This window comes from Mesitornis unicolor, unplaced genomic scaffold (assembly GCF_000695765.1).
Source record: "Mesitornis unicolor isolate BGI_N332 unplaced genomic scaffold, ASM69576v1 scaffold7816, whole genome shotgun sequence".
Classification (NCBI taxonomy): domain Eukaryota; kingdom Metazoa; phylum Chordata; class Aves; order Mesitornithiformes; family Mesitornithidae; genus Mesitornis; species Mesitornis unicolor.
In genome coordinates this window covers 15,182-33,461 of record NW_010191647.1, presented here as the reverse complement: position 1 = coordinate 33,461, position 18,280 = coordinate 15,182, and the positions used below count along the sequence as shown (strand labels likewise).

At 49.0% G+C, this 18,280-nt stretch overlaps 1 protein-coding gene across 1 annotated transcript in view; it reads right to left on the bottom strand.

The window, feature by feature from the left end:
* Positions 1-18,280, bottom strand: part of LOC104542474 (otoferlin-like) — a gene marked incomplete at both ends in the record, with an annotated part of 45,490 nt that overhangs the window by 12,720 nt on the left and 14,490 nt on the right. Inside the window, 5 exons of the mRNA XM_010186805.1 lie at positions 459-589; positions 2,042-2,096; positions 2,689-2,815; positions 5,583-5,656; positions 10,984-11,013. Of these exons, the coding sequence (XP_010185107.1) occupies positions 459-589; positions 2,042-2,096; positions 2,689-2,815; positions 5,583-5,656; positions 10,984-11,013 (417 nt within the window). The remainder of the gene's footprint in view (positions 1-458; positions 590-2,041; positions 2,097-2,688; positions 2,816-5,582; positions 5,657-10,983; positions 11,014-18,280) is intronic.

Here is an 18,280-nt window from a genome sequence, read left to right as displayed (position 1 = left end):
AAAGAGCAGTTGTGAAGGTGGGAGAGGCAGAGCAGGCTCCTTTTGGGTTGAAAGACAGCATTATAGTTCATGCTCCAGCTGGGGACGCTGCCCGGAGGAGCATCCTGCAGCACATGTCACAGCAGGGACGCATCAATGTGAGCCCCAACACTGACAGCCCCCTCAGTCTGGGGAGCCAGAAGGAAGTGTGAGCTTCTGTGAAAAACTGAGAATAATTTAGCACAGACCAAGCAAGTGCACTTTTTGTCATTTTTTCAAAATACCAGAGGGCAAAGGCTTCATTTCTCCTTTCTGTGTGGTTTAAGATTTCATTTTATTCTGACAGGAGGTGACAGAAGAAGAAAGAATTAAAAAAACCCCACAAACCCAAGTGACAAGAAATTACATTTAATTGACTAACAGCAATGCAAAGCCTGAGGAGACAGTAACCGTGAGCATCACCAGAGGACAGACCCACCTCGTTGTAGTAAGGGCAATTGGTCGACTCCTTCATGGATGTGTATTTCTTTTCCTCTCCCACCTCCACGCAGACCACAGGGTCCATGTTGAGCCCCACCAGCTGCCGGGCCTCAATGATGGTGATGCTGACCTGGGGAGAGGGATTTGAGCATCTTCACCTCCTGAGAGCAGCATCGGATGCTGCTCGCTGCCTTAATCCCTGTCTTAACCCCTATTCCTGTACGTGGTATACGAAAAATAAACCACTTTCAACAGAATAAGAGCAAATCATGCATGTATTTATGACATAGAAGTTTGCCATTTACAATTCAACCCACCCTGTGATGTTAAATGAATATTAGGTATTTAGATGGCATCTAAATTCCTTTCGTGGAATAATAAATTCATATTAGGAATTCCTGCTTAGATTATACCTAAATTTCTTGATTTAGGTAAAAATCAGAAGGTGTATTTCCATGTAGGTAACAAATCCTTTGAATTTCTAGCAGTCATTTTTCTAACGTCATCAGAAGTTGATGGTAGGACAGGTAACATCCAGGCTCCAAAGCATAGTGAATTTGAGTCTCTTTTAAAATTATTATTATTAAATAACTTGAACTCTCAGTCCTGGCTACCTTGAAGCCCGACAAATGAGTTAATTTACACGTGCCTTCTCTAACTATCATGAGTTATTTCTGTAACTTGAACTCAGCTTTCTTTTCAATGATATAGTAATGGAAAACAGAAATCTGTTAAAAATTACTCTTATCTATATGGGTAATTTTGGGGAAATTTCACTTTGGTAACATATTAAGAGGACCTTGTGTTCCTTCTGCCTCTTGGCTGTAAATTGTTTCGCATCTTCCCCTCCTTTTTATGTTCTTTATGTTCCTCGCTCCTGAACCAAACACGCTCATTCCCTGCAAGCCTCACAATTTGGTCTGCAAAGGCTTGGCAATAAATCCCCAAAACCAACAACAACAAAACCATTATTTGCATTGTTCCGAGGATATCCCCAGGAGTGTGTTGCTGTGCTGAGAGGTGAGGCCATAAAGCTAAATTGCTGCTGAATCGGCACAATTTGGCAAAAATGAGAAGAAGAGACAGTTTATAAATCATGCTGGTATCAACTAGTGAAAGAAAAGGGAGCAATAGGGATCATCTGAGCCTTGGGAAAAGAAACGTGTGGTTCTCCTGACTCCAGATAAGGTGACAGGAAGGGAGCATCACTGAACAGGACAACAGCAGCCAGGTACCAGCCTATCCGAGGAAATCCAATGGGCAATGTCCTGCCAGCCAGGGCTCACTGGTCCTGAATACCAAACAGCATCATGAAAGCTCCTGGGAAGTGAGAAATGTCTTGGAGATGGCTTGTTTCCATCACTGGTTAGTCTGGGCTCCACACGATGGACAGCAAAACCAATTAATTACTTAATCTTGGGCTTACCGCTCGACCATTTAAATGCCAGCTCTTGGGAAGTCACAATTCATGAGTGCAGCACATTGAAACCCATCATGAACTTGTTCCCTGCACAATGGTCCCCCCGCCCCTCGGGTTGTGACCCCGGTGAGCTGAGCTTGGGGACACAACGTTGTCACCTACCTGGTAATCCATTGGCCTCCCAGCACTTGGCTCCATTTTGATGTCAGGCTTGGACCTGTGGAAGGGCAGAAGAAACCCTCGGTTAAACCACAGATGGACTTGATATGAGCGGGCATTTGCAGGGTCACCCTTCGAAACTCCTGACCTCTTTGAATCTGAGGAACATAAACCCTGGGGGCTGTGAAACACCACTGAACATTTAGGGGCTGGTAGCTAGTGATAGAACAAGGGGCAATGGCCTCAAGTTGCACCAGCAAGGTTTAGGTTGGATATTGGGAAGAATTTCTTTACTTAAAGGGTTGTCAAGCACTGGAAGGGGCTGCCCAGGGAGGTGGTTGAGTCACCATCTCTGGAGGTGTTTAGAAGACGAGGAGATGTCATGCTCAGGGACATGGTCTAAAGATAGATTTAGGGCTGGTTTGATGGTTGGACTCAATGATCTTAAAGGTCTTTTCCAACCAAAACTATGATCTATGATTCTCTGATTGGTGCTCTTTGTAGAGCAGATTGGGTATTTCCAGAAAACCACTGGCTACATGGGGAAATATGGTCTCCAACATGCCCCAACTCGGGAAATACATGACTGTGGGGTGTCTGCCAATGTGCCCTCACTTCTGGGCTTGCACAAGCTCACGCCTGACCCTCACCTCTTGTTCGAGACATTGGTGGTGACAGCAGTGACAGAGGCCAAGGAGATGGTGTCTGGCTCCAGTCCACATCCCTGTCTCATGGCTTTTCGGTCCAGGTCTTCTGCCTCCAAAACAGCGGGTTCATCTGCATCAAGGAGACAAAAGAATATCTCTTATTCTTTCCACTTTGTGAATAATTAAAGGCGAAGAGAAAGGTAACCAAGACGTCCTATCAACTTCACCTCACAAAGAACAATGGTGACCAGGTCAGGTCACGGACAACCTGGTCTGAAAAGGGATTAAAAACCGAGGTATTACCTACAGTGACATGTTATTCCACCTGGGCAGCATGCCTGTGCATGGTTTTGTGAAGGTAAAAAGAAGATGGAAAATGTCACCCCAGACTTCAAGGGATGGAAGAGCACTTCAGCAAGCGTTGCAGCTCTAACTACCAGAAGTGCAGTTGAAAACACAACCACCCCTCTAGCTTTGGGGTAGAGAGGTCTGAAAAAGAAGCAGGAGAAAGGGGTTATTTCTCAAGAAGAAAAATTGCTCAGGGAGGGTCAAGACGCCAGATCCCTCCATCGGTTGGAGTTTCTATTGGAAGAAGTTGCTGAGATACCCCTTTCCTGTGCATGATCTATGGGCATGTCATGCCTGCCCCTCCTGCCTTTGGTCTGGTCAAGAAACGACCATAAAGCAGCAATGGTTTTATTCTGTTGGGCCAAAAAACCTTTATAGGTTTTGGGTCACTGGTTTGCTTTGGTGGCACAGCTGGGTGGCACCGAATCCACCCGTACAGCACAGACTCTGGTCCTGGGAAATGGGTTCCCCGTCTCTTTACTAACCTAGGAAAGCTTCAGGAGACCAGAAATCAGGTTTTTCACCTTAGTCTCGCCTGTTTTTGTGAGATAACAAGGGCTTCAGATGAAGTGAAGGAGATTTAGGACAGGAGTTAGGAAAAGCTCTCCATCTGCATAGAAAAAGACACTCTACTGCAGGTTGGGTGGGGAAAGGCTGTCCTCAACTCAGCTGGGAGTTTCTGAGAGTCAGAACCATTGTTTTTTGGTGATTCAGTGGGTCTGTTTGACCTGAGCAGGACCAGCAGCCTGTATGGGAGGAAAGCAGACCATGGCACAAGAGGGATGCTGGCTTGGCCAACACAAGTTGCAACACATCCGACCCATCCCATCACCAGTTGGGCAGACCAAGGGTAGGAATCATGCCCATCCATGAAGGCACTGTGCTATTTGACCGTGCACCCTGGTCCTGCATTTGCATCCCAGCTGCTTTCTCCATGGTCTTGCATGAAGCTTTAACTACAAGATGAATGCCCAGGCACTGGGGAGAGAGGGAGGTCACCCAGGTTTCCATGCCATGCTTTCCCACAGGGTGCCAATGCCTCTACCTATGCTGGTATCCCAAGCAAAATTCCCTTTTTAGCATCCCAGACTGGTTTGGGTGGGAAGGGAGCTCACAGCCCCCCAGTGCAACCCTCATGGGCAGGGACACCTCCACCAGCCCAGGCTGCGCCAAGCTCCGTCCAACCTGGCCTTGGGCACTGCCAGGGAAGGGGCACCCACAGCTTCTCTGGGCAACCTGGGACAGGGCCTCACCACTCTCATAATGAACAATTTCTTCCTTATATTTAACCTAAATCACCCTTTTTCAGTTTGAAGCCATCCCCCCATGTCCCATCACTCCATCCCTTGTCAAAAGTCTCTCTCCAGCTTTCCTGTTCCCTTCAGGTCCTGGAAGGTGCTCTAAGGTCTCCCCACAACCTTCTCTTCTCCAGGCTGAAATACCCTCAAACCTGGCTGAAAAACAGTGGAGATTTGCCCAGAAACCCTATCTAAAGCAATGCTTTGTTCTTGCCTGCAAACATGCATTCCCCATTCCTTTGCCTTTGAAACCAAATCCTTTGGTCTGAATGGAAACAACCACAAATTTCCAATTGCTGACCCTGCCACACGTTTCCAGAACGGCGTCCGATTTCACCACTGCCGTGGTGCTGAGCACGGGGACAGGCTGAGCCTTTCCTCTTGCTGTGCTGTTACATCCAGCAAGGTATAAGGGCTAAATTCTGCTTTGCATTGTCACATTTGCCAATTGCCCCTTAAGTATAAGCCAGAAGCTGCCTGTGTGGCGGTTGGCCACTCACACAAGGTGAGTGATATCTGGCCATGCTTTCAGAAGAAGACTCTCTCCACCAATTCCTACTTCCCATTTCCCTGCAGAGCCCCTCTCTCCACTTCTCCACCTGAGCACCCAGCATCTCCTGACTGGATGTGCCCAACGCGAGCCACTTTGGGGACAGAATTTTCAGTAAGGCCTGTAGCTATAGGACAAGCATGGTTTGATGTTTGGAGTTGATGATTTAAAGGTCTTTTCCAACCAAAAGCATTCTACGATTCTGTATGTCTAAGTAGGGATGGTTTTAAACTTAAAGAGGGGAGATTTGGGCCATATATAAAGAACAAGTGGAGTCACCATCCCTGGAGGTGTTAAAACAACTTGTAGGTGTGGTGTTTTGGAAGATGGTTTATTTGGTTTGGTGGTGGTGGGTCGATGGTTGGACTTGATGATCTTAGAGGCCTTTTTCAACCTTAATGATTTGATGATCCTATAACATTCTTTACTCTGAGGGTGGTAGAGCACTGGCACAGGTTGCCCAGAGAGGTGGTAGATGCCCCATCACTGGAAACATTCAAGGCCAGGTTGGATGGGGTTCTGAGCAACCTGGTCGGGTTGAAGATGTCCCTGCTCATGGCAGGGGGTTTGGACTGGATGAGCTTTAAAGGTCCCTTCCAAGCCATTCTGTTATACTATGGGGTCTCTCAGGTGCTATCCCGTGAAGAACAGCCAGAAAATGGCAGCAGTGCAGGAACAACCTCCTCCCAGGAACAAAGTACCTTGTTTCCGATGGTCATCCTTTGATGGACGCGTCTTGCCAAGCTTCATGGCTGAAAAAACTCCTTTCCCGGCTCTGGAAGAGGAGAGGGAGAAAAAAACACCACAAACAACCCCATAAATAACTGTATTTTTAGTGCTGTTTTCTGGAACTTGGGGGTAGGAACAGGAGGAGCCTTTCACAGCTCAAAAGCAAGAGAGGAAATATTAGAGTCAAGATTGCAGCTCAATGCACTGCCTTTGAGTCTTTTTTTGTCTGAAGGGATACTCCAAATTGGGATAAAACATAAGGCTGGAGCACAATGAACTCTTCCCTCCATCCCTCCCTCCCATCTCTGCTGCCAGCCCCTGCTGTGCACAGACTTCTCATCTCTCCAAACCCGGTTGTGTGATTGCTCCCCAGGTACCCAAAACCATTACCTGAAAATTAGAACACCCAACTGCTTCCCCCACCTCCTTGCTGTGAAAAATCAATAACCTTTTTGGCTAGATCAGCAGCAAACCTGTGCAGATATGAAAGTTTCTCAGCAGCCCATTGCAGCAACGTGATTTTTTCCCCTTCCAACATTGTAAATACCAGCACCAGGTCAATCTTAGCACCCCGACTGCAACCCAGACTGAGGTCAAATTAACTCAGGACGGTTTTGGCTGGATTGGCTGATAAAATAAGGATTTGCAAATGGTTTGCCAGTTGCTTTCTGAAAATATCCATCATTTCAAGGCGAGTTTAAGGCTTCTAGGTCCAAATGTTTCAGTGGGGCTAGGGCTGTTGCTCCAGCTTAGAAATCACCCCATGCAGCCACAAATGCATTGGTACTCAGGGCTCCTATGTCACTTGATGTTTGTTAGAGGTACAGCAAAAATATATGCAGCAAATGATAGGATTTCAAACTGCTCTCAAATGCAGATTTAGCAAATGGGCAGAGACTGTTAAAGGTCAGAGAAATGGGTTCCCTGTCTCTTTACTAACCTAGGCAAGCTTGTAGCTTGCTCCAGGAGAAGAGAAATTGGGTTTTTCACCTTAGTCTGGCCTGTTTTTATGAGATATCTTTATTGTTAAAGATAATAAAAGCCTTGCGGTTATTATCAGGAGACTGCTCCTTGTTATTTGGAGGTAGGTCCATGCTGCTGTTGCAGAGAGGTGGGAGGTTCTGAGTTACCCTGGTGAAAGTGATGGAGTTTGGATGTAGTGTGGGATTTTTAGCTGAAAAACTCAGTAGGAAAAATATAAAATCTAAAAATCTAAAATAAATCTATACAATAGCTATCTGTAAAACTGAAACCAGCAAGGAGCACAAGTTAGTGCAATAACCCTGCTCTAACATTAAAGAACAGGCAGCTGGAGAGAGACGTGAAGGCAATGGCCTGGGACCATCCCAAAAGCAGAAGATGCTAAAGGCAAAAGGGAATTTTTGCTTAAATTGGAAAATTCCCATTACATGGAAGAGTTGCTCTTTGCAGAAACCTTGCAGGTTTGATGGAGGTGTTCTTGGGCCAGCTTGGAAGCAAGGGGGAACCTCACCTCCAGTTTGGACCTCACCTCCAAGACTGGGTACCAGGGCTCAGCACCAGCCCTGAATGCAGCAGGATTGGGCTGCGCTGCCCATGAGCTGAGCAACATCACCGAAATTGCAAAATCCCTTGGTCGTAGCCTTGATCACATCTGGCTGGGACCAAATTATGAAGTTGCACCCTTTATTTTTGCAAAACAGAGATTCCTGGCATTGCAGCCAGCCCGATGCATTTGTTATCTTCAATAAAAACCTAGAAATTCGTAGGATGCTGACAGAGCCAGAGCAAAACGAGGAGAAAATTAAGGAGAATAGGAGGATAATGTATTCACCAAGGGAGGGGGGAGTTCAATCGGGGCAGGAGGCCAGCACGAGATCCAGGAACTATTTATAGCCTAGGTTTAATTGGGACTAAAGCAAAGCTCAGGCCTCAGGGCAGTCTCTGGTAGCTGTGATTAATTCCCTGGATCCTCAGTGAAAGAGCAGTTTCCCAATGGATAGAAGGAAGAAAGACGAGGAGTAGGTTTCTGCATCTGTCATCCTGCCAGGGAACATCTGCCTTGAGGCACTACGGAGCGAAATTAGCACTTTTAAGCTATTGGCAAACTCATTTTTTAGGAGCAACTGCTGTAACAGCTCAGGGTGTGAAACTCTGCTCTGAGACCGCTCTCCATCGCCGAGTGTGGGAAATCCAGCAGACACACAGCGAGACACCGCATTTCCAGGGTTGGTTACGTTACATTCCCTTCTTCCCAATTGATTTCTTAAAAAAGGAGGAGAAAAAAAGAAGAAAAAAGATCTCACCGGCCCTAGAGCTAGCATGCAGGTAATGTGCTCACAATGGTTAGTGATAAAATCACTGTATTTGTCCTGGAAAAATTCTGAGGTTTCTTAGGAAGTAAAACAAAGCCACAAAGCAACTGGTGGTGGAGCTATGGGATTCTGCAGGGAAGATACTGGTGATGTTGGTCCTCTACTGGGATCCAAAATAACAAGCACTGGGGATGCTTTGGGTCATGGCAAGCTCAGCATCTGATGTCCCTATCAGTAAATCGATCTGGTTTTGGGCCACGTGGAACAAGATTGGGATTAAGCACTCGGTTCAAGGAGCATGGACTGAGACCCATCCCAGCAGCACCAGTACAACCCAGCTCCTTCCCAAGGGACGCATGTGGGAGCCAGTGACACCCCCATCCCCTCCTGGAGCCGTGACCGCTCTTTGCCTCAATAAACGTGCTGAGGACATTGGCTGTAGGAGCCTCTCATGTATCCCCAAAGGCAGTTTTACTGCAGAAGAAGGCCCAGAAATGGGGACTTTTACCACATCTACAAGATGAGTCTCAGCTGGTTCAAAAAGCAGAGTCCGGAGGGCACAAAGTCCCTAAGTAAAATTTTCTGGTGGCATAAAACCTCAGGTGCTGTCCCCACGCCCACATCTCGGCTGCATCTCCCTGCTGCTCTTTGCAGCCCCAGTTACAACATCTGGCATTGCCTCCTCCCTCCACCACTGCCCTTACTGGTATTATCGCAGTGGACTGAAGTCCTAGGGAGGCAAATATCTAGGAAATAACAGAATTTGGAGGTCACCAAGAAAAAAAAAGTAAAGATTTTGGCAGCACACTTGGTACGTGCTGAGAAGGGAAGAAGTGAAGGATGAGCAAGGAGCTGTCCTAGATGCTTTGGAGCAGATGCCCAGCAGCTCACCGTTGTCCCCAGCCCCTTCCCAAGCCCCATCTGTCACCCTGTCCAAGCCAAGTGAGCACAGACACATTCCATACACCCCCTCTTCCCATCCCCTGGGGGTACTACCTTCACCCGCCAGCCGTCCAGGATGTGGCTTCCCCCAGGAGGAGATACTGGAAGAGCTCAGCTGAGAGGAGAGCGGCCAGCAACACGTCTATGGCGGTGGGGCCATCCCAGTGCCCAGGTCAGAGCTGTGCCCCATGGGCAAGTGGGGACCCAGCAGGGATGGAGACCCCAGCCAAGCTCCCTGCTGGGCACAGCGGGGTCTTCGCAGCATTAAACAAAGGTTGTGGCAACCCCTTCACTGCTCCTGCCAGGCATCCGATGGCTCCAGTGGGAAGCTGGTGCTGGTGGAGAGCTGACACCGTCCCCACATCAATATTGCATGAGGACAAGCGAACATGAGATGCTGACACAGGCTGTGCGGCAGCACCGCGAGCCTCTGCTTTTGCCAAAACCTGTGTTTAGCCTTGTTTCCTACAGAACCGAGATGCTGGAGGGGATGGTGCTGCCCTCCAAAACACTGCAAGCTGCTGGCCCATGGCAACCCGGTTTGGCAGCAGGGTCAATGTGAAGATGTGGCACTTGGGGACATGGTTTAGTGGGCATGCTGGTGTTGGGTTGATGGTTGGACCTGATGATCTTAAAGGTCTTTGCCAACCTTGATGATTCAGTGATGATTCAAGACTTGGGTCCTGCAAGTTTGAGGGTAGAGGACCAAACACCTCAACTCTGTTTCCAAGCAGGGACATGGCTCCAAGCATGCTGAAACCTGTATTAGACACCAGAGCATCCACCCAGCACTCTCCCCTTGGATTTTCTGGTGTCTAATATGAGATTGAGCAGATGAATTACCCTCAGTTGATGGCAAAGCTTCTGTTTAGCTTGCTTCTAGTTAAAGATATTGTTGCAGGTTACTGGTTAATTATTCATGGCTGAAAAGGACATTTTAATCATTGCTTTTAACTGGGGAGTAGGGAGCAGAGTTTCCATGGCTCATTTCTTTGCAGGAATTATGCCCATGCTGCCTCCATCATCCCCCTGCTAACAGGACTTCCAGTTCTCCCACTGAAGACCCCAACACCCAGATCCAGCCTGCTTCTCCCAGACACCCAAATTGGGGAGGGGACCCAGCAAGGGAGATCCCTTCCCATCTTTTCTGGAGTCTGCTCTCTCCTCACTGACTGCTTGAAGACATTTTTTTTCTCTGTTCTCCATCTCTACCCCCTTGTTTTACACCCTTAATTAGGAGGGTCCATCAGTAAGATACCACCAGAAACTGGTCCATAAACAGCTGCAGTGCAATAAATACGAGCCAGAAGAGACCTCACTGATTGGGAAGTGCCCTGCAGGGATCACTTCCTGAACAGCTGGAGATTTGAGCTTAGATTTCAGCAGATCTGCCAAGCCAGAGAGCTGGAGTATGCTGCTGTTGGGAGACAGCACACACACAGCCTGATCTGGTATCAAAACAAGCAGCTGGGGATAGAAGAAAGGCAGGAGCTGAAGAAACCTGTCTACATGGATGATGTGACAGCACGACCTGGGGGCACAGGAGCTGTAAAGCTGGTGCTAAGTCCCATTTGCTGATGACCTTCACCTAGACCAACTCCTGCCCCAACCCCTGGCCAGGCTGTCCATGCCCAAGCTGGGAATATCCTCCCTCCCAGTCAGGACCCATCCAAAGCTGGATGATGGGAGCCAGGACCCATCCAAAGCTGGATGATGGGAGCCAGGACCCATCCAAAGCTGGATGATGGGAGCCAGGACCCATCCAAGCCCGGTGATGGGAGCCAGGACCCATCCAAAGCTGGATGGTAGGAGCCAGAACCCATCCAAGCCTGATTGGAGCCAGGCTTCTCTCAAGACCTCACAGCTCCCTTCCAGTGCTATAAGGAACCATTCCAAACCTATCTTTTACATTTGGCATTTGCTGTAGACATAATATTATATATCTATATTGCATTATATATAATATTCCCTGCAGGTTCCAAGGTCTCAGGCCACACACCCAAGAGACTCAAGTTCCTCCAGGACTGATGAGCTCAGCTTTAGAGAAAAGGAGAGCACACCATGCACCAGATCAGACACAGCACGAGCTGGGAAAGCTGGAAACAAGAAGGAGAAAGAGCAAGGAGAGCAAACCTACTTGTGCTCCTTCGTCTTCTCTTTGCCCTTGCTGGAGCCGGTGTCCGCGCATTGAGGGAACAAAAGGCAAAGGAGCTTCAGTGCACTTCAAATATTTCGATGAGACCATAAAACCAGAAACAGCTCTTTGTTTTGCAGCTTTCCTGCTCCTTATGAGTGCTCCAAGCACCTCATGGACAACCTTCTTCAGCAGGGCTGACCCCAAACATGCCTGTCCTGCCTACATCTGTAATTTAGGTGGATAACACCTCTGGGAGATCCTCTGCTAGGCTAGAGGGGCTTAGGAAAACCACAATTCCCCACACCTGGAGCTGGAGGTGATGGGCATTCACTGAATGGGGTCAGTAAGGCAGCTACAGCTGTGCATGCACAGATTGAGGATGCTCCTGGTGCAGGAGACCAGGCTTCCTCTCCTTTTTGGTAGAGGGCAGTGGTCTTCCTTATCCTCCCACAGAAAAGTATTCATATCCTCCCTCTGGAGAAGACTCACCTGGAGGAGATGGGTTGGATCTGGGGTCCTCCTGTCCTGATACCATGGAGGAAACACCAGCTCCTCACTTCCTTGTGTCACTTTGCAGACCCCTGCTTTGCCTCTGCTCTGGCTTTTCAAAACCATTTTCCTTCCCCCATTTTTCTATTTGGATCCTGCCTCCCTCTTTTCCTCCCCAGTCACTCTTTCTTCCCTGGCTAATCTCCTCCATGGTGCATCAGCAAAGCTGGGAGGAGAAAACAATTAACCAGCTCTGGTGAGTAATTAGGAGGGCTGGTTTTTAATTACAGCTTGTTAACTCTGCTTTGCCTCATGGCCATGCCTGTGCTCGGGACATGGGGCAGGAGGATGGCTTCAGAGCAGGGACCTCTGGCTCTCTCTGCTGGAAAACCACCCAGAAAAACCCCACATTTTTGCTTGATGTGTGTCTCGGTGGGGTTTTAGAGAAGACAAGCCAAGAAGACCACTTCCAGCAGGACCCAGTGCTGGGTGGGAGCCTGGGAAAAGCATGGTCCTCCTGTTCAGCCCAGCACGGGCAGAGATCAGCTTGGAGCCTGGACTGGAGAATGGCCGAGTAAACCCATCCAGAAACTGCTTCTGAAACAAGCAGCCCTGCTCTGTCCCTACACTGACACTTGCTCTGAGAGCAAACCAGCAGAAATTATTCCCTTGCCAGCTGAGCTTGCATGGACACAAGTGAACACCTAATGCCAGCAGCTCAGCTGGTTCATCTGCATTGTAAAAGCTGCCCTAGTGCCCCTGCCCAGTGCCAGGAGAGGATTTAAATCACTCCACGCAGCTCATGGATGTGGTCCGAGCTCCCTGCAAAGCCAGGGCTCATCACTATCTCACTCCGAGCATGGTGGGTTTGGCTGGGTCTAAATGCACAGGTCATTTGCATCGCTGGAGGGAATGGCAGCTGCATCTCCCTGAACAAGTCACTGCTGCAAGACCCTTCCCTGCCACAGCCAGGCTGGGAAACTCTCCCTCCCCACCAGTGCTCATCCAAACTGTTCTAGAAATGCCACGGTGCCTGGTCCCCCTATGCCAGGATCCTCGAGTGGGTAGGACAGGGCAGTGCCTGTGCCTGCACCCTTCCCCTATGCATTTCACTGGTGTAAACGTGGTCTGGATGAGGGATACAGGAACATTTATGCTCCAAATGTCCCCCTCCTCCTGTGACTCTGCTCTCCTGGCTCCTGTATGCAGCAACACACGGTGCTGGTGGTCCTGGACACTCGGATGGTGAACAAGCTAATTGCTTTATATGACAGGTTCAGAGATCCTTCTCCAAGGATCCCCAAGGGCCTGATGGAGTAGCTAATACCAGATTTCTTTTTTTCCCTTCCCTCCGCTGTCTCTTGCCCATTCCACTCCAACCCTCATTGTAAAAGGCGCAGACAGCCACAGTTTGGGCTCTGGGGGCCTGAAATGGGCACAGATTTCCCATCAGTGGCACCATCAGACAATTCTCACTTTAAGCCTTCAAGCAATGTGGTTTTAAGCACTGTCACTAGCACGGATGAATCTGTGGTCCTGTACAAATTTCAGCATTTTCAAGGAGATGCAATAATGCTGTTGTGAAGGGGTAGAGGCTGGAGCTGGAAAATGAGCCTGGGCACATGCAGGGATGAGAGGGTCAGGGTACCTGAATGGTAACGCGAGGTGTTTTTTCTCTTTCCCCTTAGCCTTAGCTCTGCAATCACAAAGAGAAATTAAATCAGATGTGGTTGATGTGACAAAGACCCTTGCCTGCCTTCTCCCCTCAAAACTCCCTATCAGGAACATGCACCAAGCAATCAACAAAATCCCATACACAAACATGGCAGAGGGAGATCTTGTGGGAATAAGACTTCCTAACCCACTGGCATTCAGGAAGCTGGGTACAGAGATAGTGACAGTACTGGTGGTGCTGGAGGAAGCAGGGAGGAGATAGAACAAGATAAAACGACTGACAGAAAAAGAGCATTGCTTTAGGATGGATGGATAGATTATATGGCGCTGAGCTGCATGAATGGATGGATGGGTGGGTGGGTGAATGGATGGATGGTTAGAGGGATGCAATGACACTGGGATGATTGCACAGATAGATCTGTACTTGGATGGATGGATGGGTGAGTGGTTCTTTGGATAGACGGATGGGTGCAATGGCACTGGGATGTATAAACAGATCCGTACTGGGATGGATGGATGGTGAGAATTGCTGTGGCAGATAGATGGAAAGAAATGCAGTGACATGAATGGATAGGATTGTATTGAGATAGGTCGATGGACAGATGGACAGATTGATGGATGGTGAGAAGTGCATTGGGATGAATGGATGGATGGGTTGATGGATGGGTGGATAGCTAGACACACAGACAATTATTATCCTCAAAGCTCCTTTGAAAGGCCCTTGAGTAGAAGGAAATATGTCCTCATTGGGCATAGGGGAGAACAGACTGAATACAAAGAAACCCTGCTCTTTGGGTGGAAGGAGATGGGGTGAACACAAGAAAGCTCTGATCCCCATAAAGAAGAGGACATGAAACAAAACCTTTCCTTGGTCCAAACGCCATGCAGGGCTTGGTACACCAACACACATATCACACGCATGCACAAACCATGCCCAAAGGGCCTGAGCAAAGCAGGGATACCATGTACCTGGGATCTTCAGGGTCTTCACTGTTTGGAAGAGACACAGCCAGGAGGATGAACGTGAGGAAGAAACAAACACCCCCAAACAGACAGACCCACCCCATGGCCCATGGGAGCTGGCCAGGCCAGGGGAAGGGGCTAATGGCAGCCACCACCCCCGGAGGATCCTGCTGGGCTGATGCTGAGAAGGTTCATTCAGGGCAATGGAGACCAGACGGCAAGGTCCCACATCTTCTCCACCTCCCCCCAAATATTGAGGAGTAGCAGTGAAGAACAGACTTACAGGGATGGGTTGGGGCTCAGATCATTGTCCTAGACTCACTCATGCCAGATAAATTTACTTGTGCAGATGTATTCTTATTAATGGTGCTTTTGGGAGTACACTAGTCCTACAGACGGAGTGACCATCATCATATTTTGTGGGATTTGGTTGTAGAGGGACCGTAAGACCTGCCTCTCCTTTGCCAGTGCTTTTGGGAGTACACTAGTCCTACAGACGAAGTGACCATCATATTTTGTGGAATTTGGTTGTAGAGGGACTGTAAGACCTGCTTCTCCTTTGCCTTGTGATATGGAGGAGGTTTGCAAGTGCAGCTGGGTCCCACTGAAAGCTCAGCTGCCCTACAGCTTCTCCTTCCTCGCAGGCTTCAAGCACTCAAGTGCATTGCAGAGATGCAGTGTTGTGATGCTGGTGCATCAACCATTGGCTTCATACAGCTTCTCCTTCCTCGCAGGCTTCAAGCATGCAAGTGCATCACAGAGATGCAGTGTTGTGATGCTTGTGCATCAACCATTGGCTTCGAAGTGCATTGCAGAGATGCAGTGTTGTGATGCTGGTGCATCAACCATTGGCTTCACCCAGGTCTGGACCACACACCCTTCTCTCCTGCCTTAAGATGTGGAAATTAAGGAATTAAGAAAGATTTGGAGCTTAAACCAGATTGCTCTGTATCCCAAATGTTGGGTATATTTATGCCTGGACAGTCATGTATTTGTGGGTTGTTGGGTGACTGGGATGGGCTGGGATGAAAGCAAACCACCCTCCTCCCAAAAAAGCCAAGATCCCTCCAGTCACGACATTTTGGTACCTTGCTACTGACTTGTATCCATCGTTAAACTTAATCCTGAGTGAGGCACCGAAGAGAAAGAGGAGAAAACAAGAGTAATATCAGTGTCAGGGCAAGGGAAACATGGACCTGGTGAGTGCAGATCCCTTCATCTCCACTTGAATAGTTTGGAGTCAATTTAGGTGCTAACAATCTCCAGGTGCTGGAGGCTCTGCCTTGGGACTCCCAGCAGCACCCAGTCCGTTGCTCTGAACACCTTTCCCGAGCCCTTTTCCTTCTTTTTGAGGTCCTCAGGATGCATTTTTTTCCCTAGCAATTTCACAGTACATTGGAAGGTTTGCAAATAGGATGGGGGAAACTTGATGGGTGCTGGTTGCTGGAGGCTCTGCCTTGGGACTCCCAGCAGCACCCAGTCCATTGCTCTGAACACCTTTTCCGAGCCCTTTTCCTTCTTTTTGGGGTCCTCAGGATGCATTTTTTCCCCCTAGCAATTTCACAGTACATTGGAAGGGTTGCAAAAAGGATGGGGGAAACTTGATGGGTGCTGGTAGTCTTTGGGAGACCATTTCACTTTTCTTTGCTCAGGATGAAGAGGACCCTGGATTGTGCTGATGGAGGCATTGGTCTGGTGTGCGACATCCCTAAGATGCGTGCCCAAATGCCACGCTTGAGTTAGCAATGTCAGACCCTTCTAATTTACTTGGACACGGAGGTTATGGACTGTCCACACCGGTTTTCCACAAAAACCAAGGATGGAGACACTCACATCCAAAGTCTGAGTCAGATCCTATGTGAGTAATCATCCCTTGGGAGATTCCTCTTGCTTTGACTATAGGGGCAACCTGGGAAGATTTGGATTATGGCGAGAGCCTTGCTGAGCTTCCCAGGGCTGTGCAGGATGGTGCTGAGATGCACCTCACAGCACTATCTATGTTTTACCTCTCCATAGCCACAGCAGCTCTGGAAAGCCACCATGAGCAGCATTAGTGCCAAGCAAACGTATTTGCACCATTGACCAACCCAGGCTGACCAGCAAAGTACCCAAAGAAGGAAGTCCTGGGTATTTTCTCCACCAAGTTCAACTCCAGTGCTTGGCAATGACCCCAGCTTCGGAGCAAATGACCCGTGGAGATAATTAGCATCAGGCTGGGTTGAACCCAGCCAGACATGTCTTGGATCCACTGGGTGCACCCAAGAAAAGCCGCCATCAATAATTCACCACGGCCAGATTGCTTTCGGCTGCAGAGCTCTGTCCTGCCCATGAATATTGCAAGGTCAACAGCTATCAGGTGATGCTTCCTGGGATCTCAGTTTCAAGGTATTTGGGAGTCGTGACATGCACAGCCCTATCCCACCCTAATTCTGGCAGTCCAGCTGGGTCCTTGCTCTCCCAGAACTGCCTCTGGAAGTGCCCATCTCTCTTTACTGGCCACAGGGGGAATCTAAGGATATATCTATATTGGTAAATTGATGGACCAAGGCTCATTCTCTGGCCATGACATGGCTTGTCTCCTGCAGGTGAAGTCCCTTCTCTCCACAAACTGCATCCAGGCTACTTGTTGGGGATGATCCCTGGTCTATCACATCAAATCATAGAATGATTTGAGTTGGAAGGGACCTTAAAGCCCCCTCAGTCCCACCCCGCATGGACAGGGACACCTCCACCAGCCCAGGCTGCTCCAAGCCCTGTCCACCCTGGCATTGGGCACTGCCAGGGAGGGGGCACCCACAGCTTCCCTGGGCAACCTGGACCAGGGCCTCACCACCTCACAGCCAGGAATTTCTCCCTAATATCCAGTCTAAATCTCCCCTCTTCCAGTTTGAAGCCACCCCCCCTGGTCCCATCACTCCATCCCTTGTCAAAAGTCCCTCCCCAGCTTTCCTGTTCCCTTCAGGTCCTGGAAGGTGCTCTAAGGTCTCCCTTCAGCCTTCTCTTCTCTGCTCCAGGCTGAACAGCCCCAACTCTCTCAGCTGTCTCCAGAGCAGAGCTGCTCCAGCCCCTCAGCATCTCCGGGGCCTCCTCTGGACTCGCCCCAACAGTTCCATGTCCTGCTTATACTGAGGGCCCCAAAGCCCTGTGCTGTCATTAACTGTCCCAGACATGTACCTCAGTACACCAAAGCCATGCCAGGGACCATGTTAACAACTCAACAGATGGGAAGGTGCTGCCCCTTGTGTCCTGGCTTGCTTCATCATACGGCTGCTGCATTTGGCAAGCAGGCTTCTAGTCTGTGAGACTTGGTGAAACACATAAATCTGGACTTAACACATCTAGACCTCCACGTTTTTGACGTTTAAGCCTGGATTTAAGGAAGCACACTCTGGAGAGCAAGGATTTGGATGTGTGTCGGTACTGCAGATGCAGGAATCGGGGCCACCGTCTGATCAGGGCTGGTGTGGGTATTTACCTACTGTGCTGGTCTTCTTCTGCATCATCTCCAAGGCTAAAGCATTTAGAGAGAGACAGAAAAAAACCTCACTGTGATATGAAAATAGAGGGCTCTCATTGTGACAGGATTTTTAAAAACCAGGATAATTTGCTTCAGTGCAGGAAAACCTTCAGAGCACACCAACACAGCAAACCACTCCATGCACTGGAACACACAACCACCCTGTACTGGGTTGATCCTCCTTCTGCCACCCACACTGCTCCCAGCTGTGCCTGCAGGGCCCATGGGTGACCCATACTGGTTTTCCCTGGCTGTTTGGCTGCCTGAGCTCCATGCTACAGTGGAAGTGAACCGGTCCTCTCCACCTCAACCTCCTTCCTATCCTCCTCCCTTTTGCTTGGGGTGAATTTGCTCAAACAGAAAAGCTGTATAGGCTGGAAACAGCTGTGTTGGGTGTTGCACCCTGTGCCAGTCTGTCTGGAAGGAGGTAAGGTGAATTCCCAGCTGCTTTTTCCTTGGAAACCCCTGTCCTCACCCCTTCCCGACTGATTGCAGTGCTGTGCATAAACAGGGGGCATCAAGCTCAGTTTTAGCTGTCCCAAAGCACACCAGCTCCCTCCAAAACAGAAACACGAGGCCAAGATAATACAAACAATTGTGATCAGAGCTTGCAAACTCAGTGTCTGTCTTTCAAACCTCTGTGCAGCACCCTCA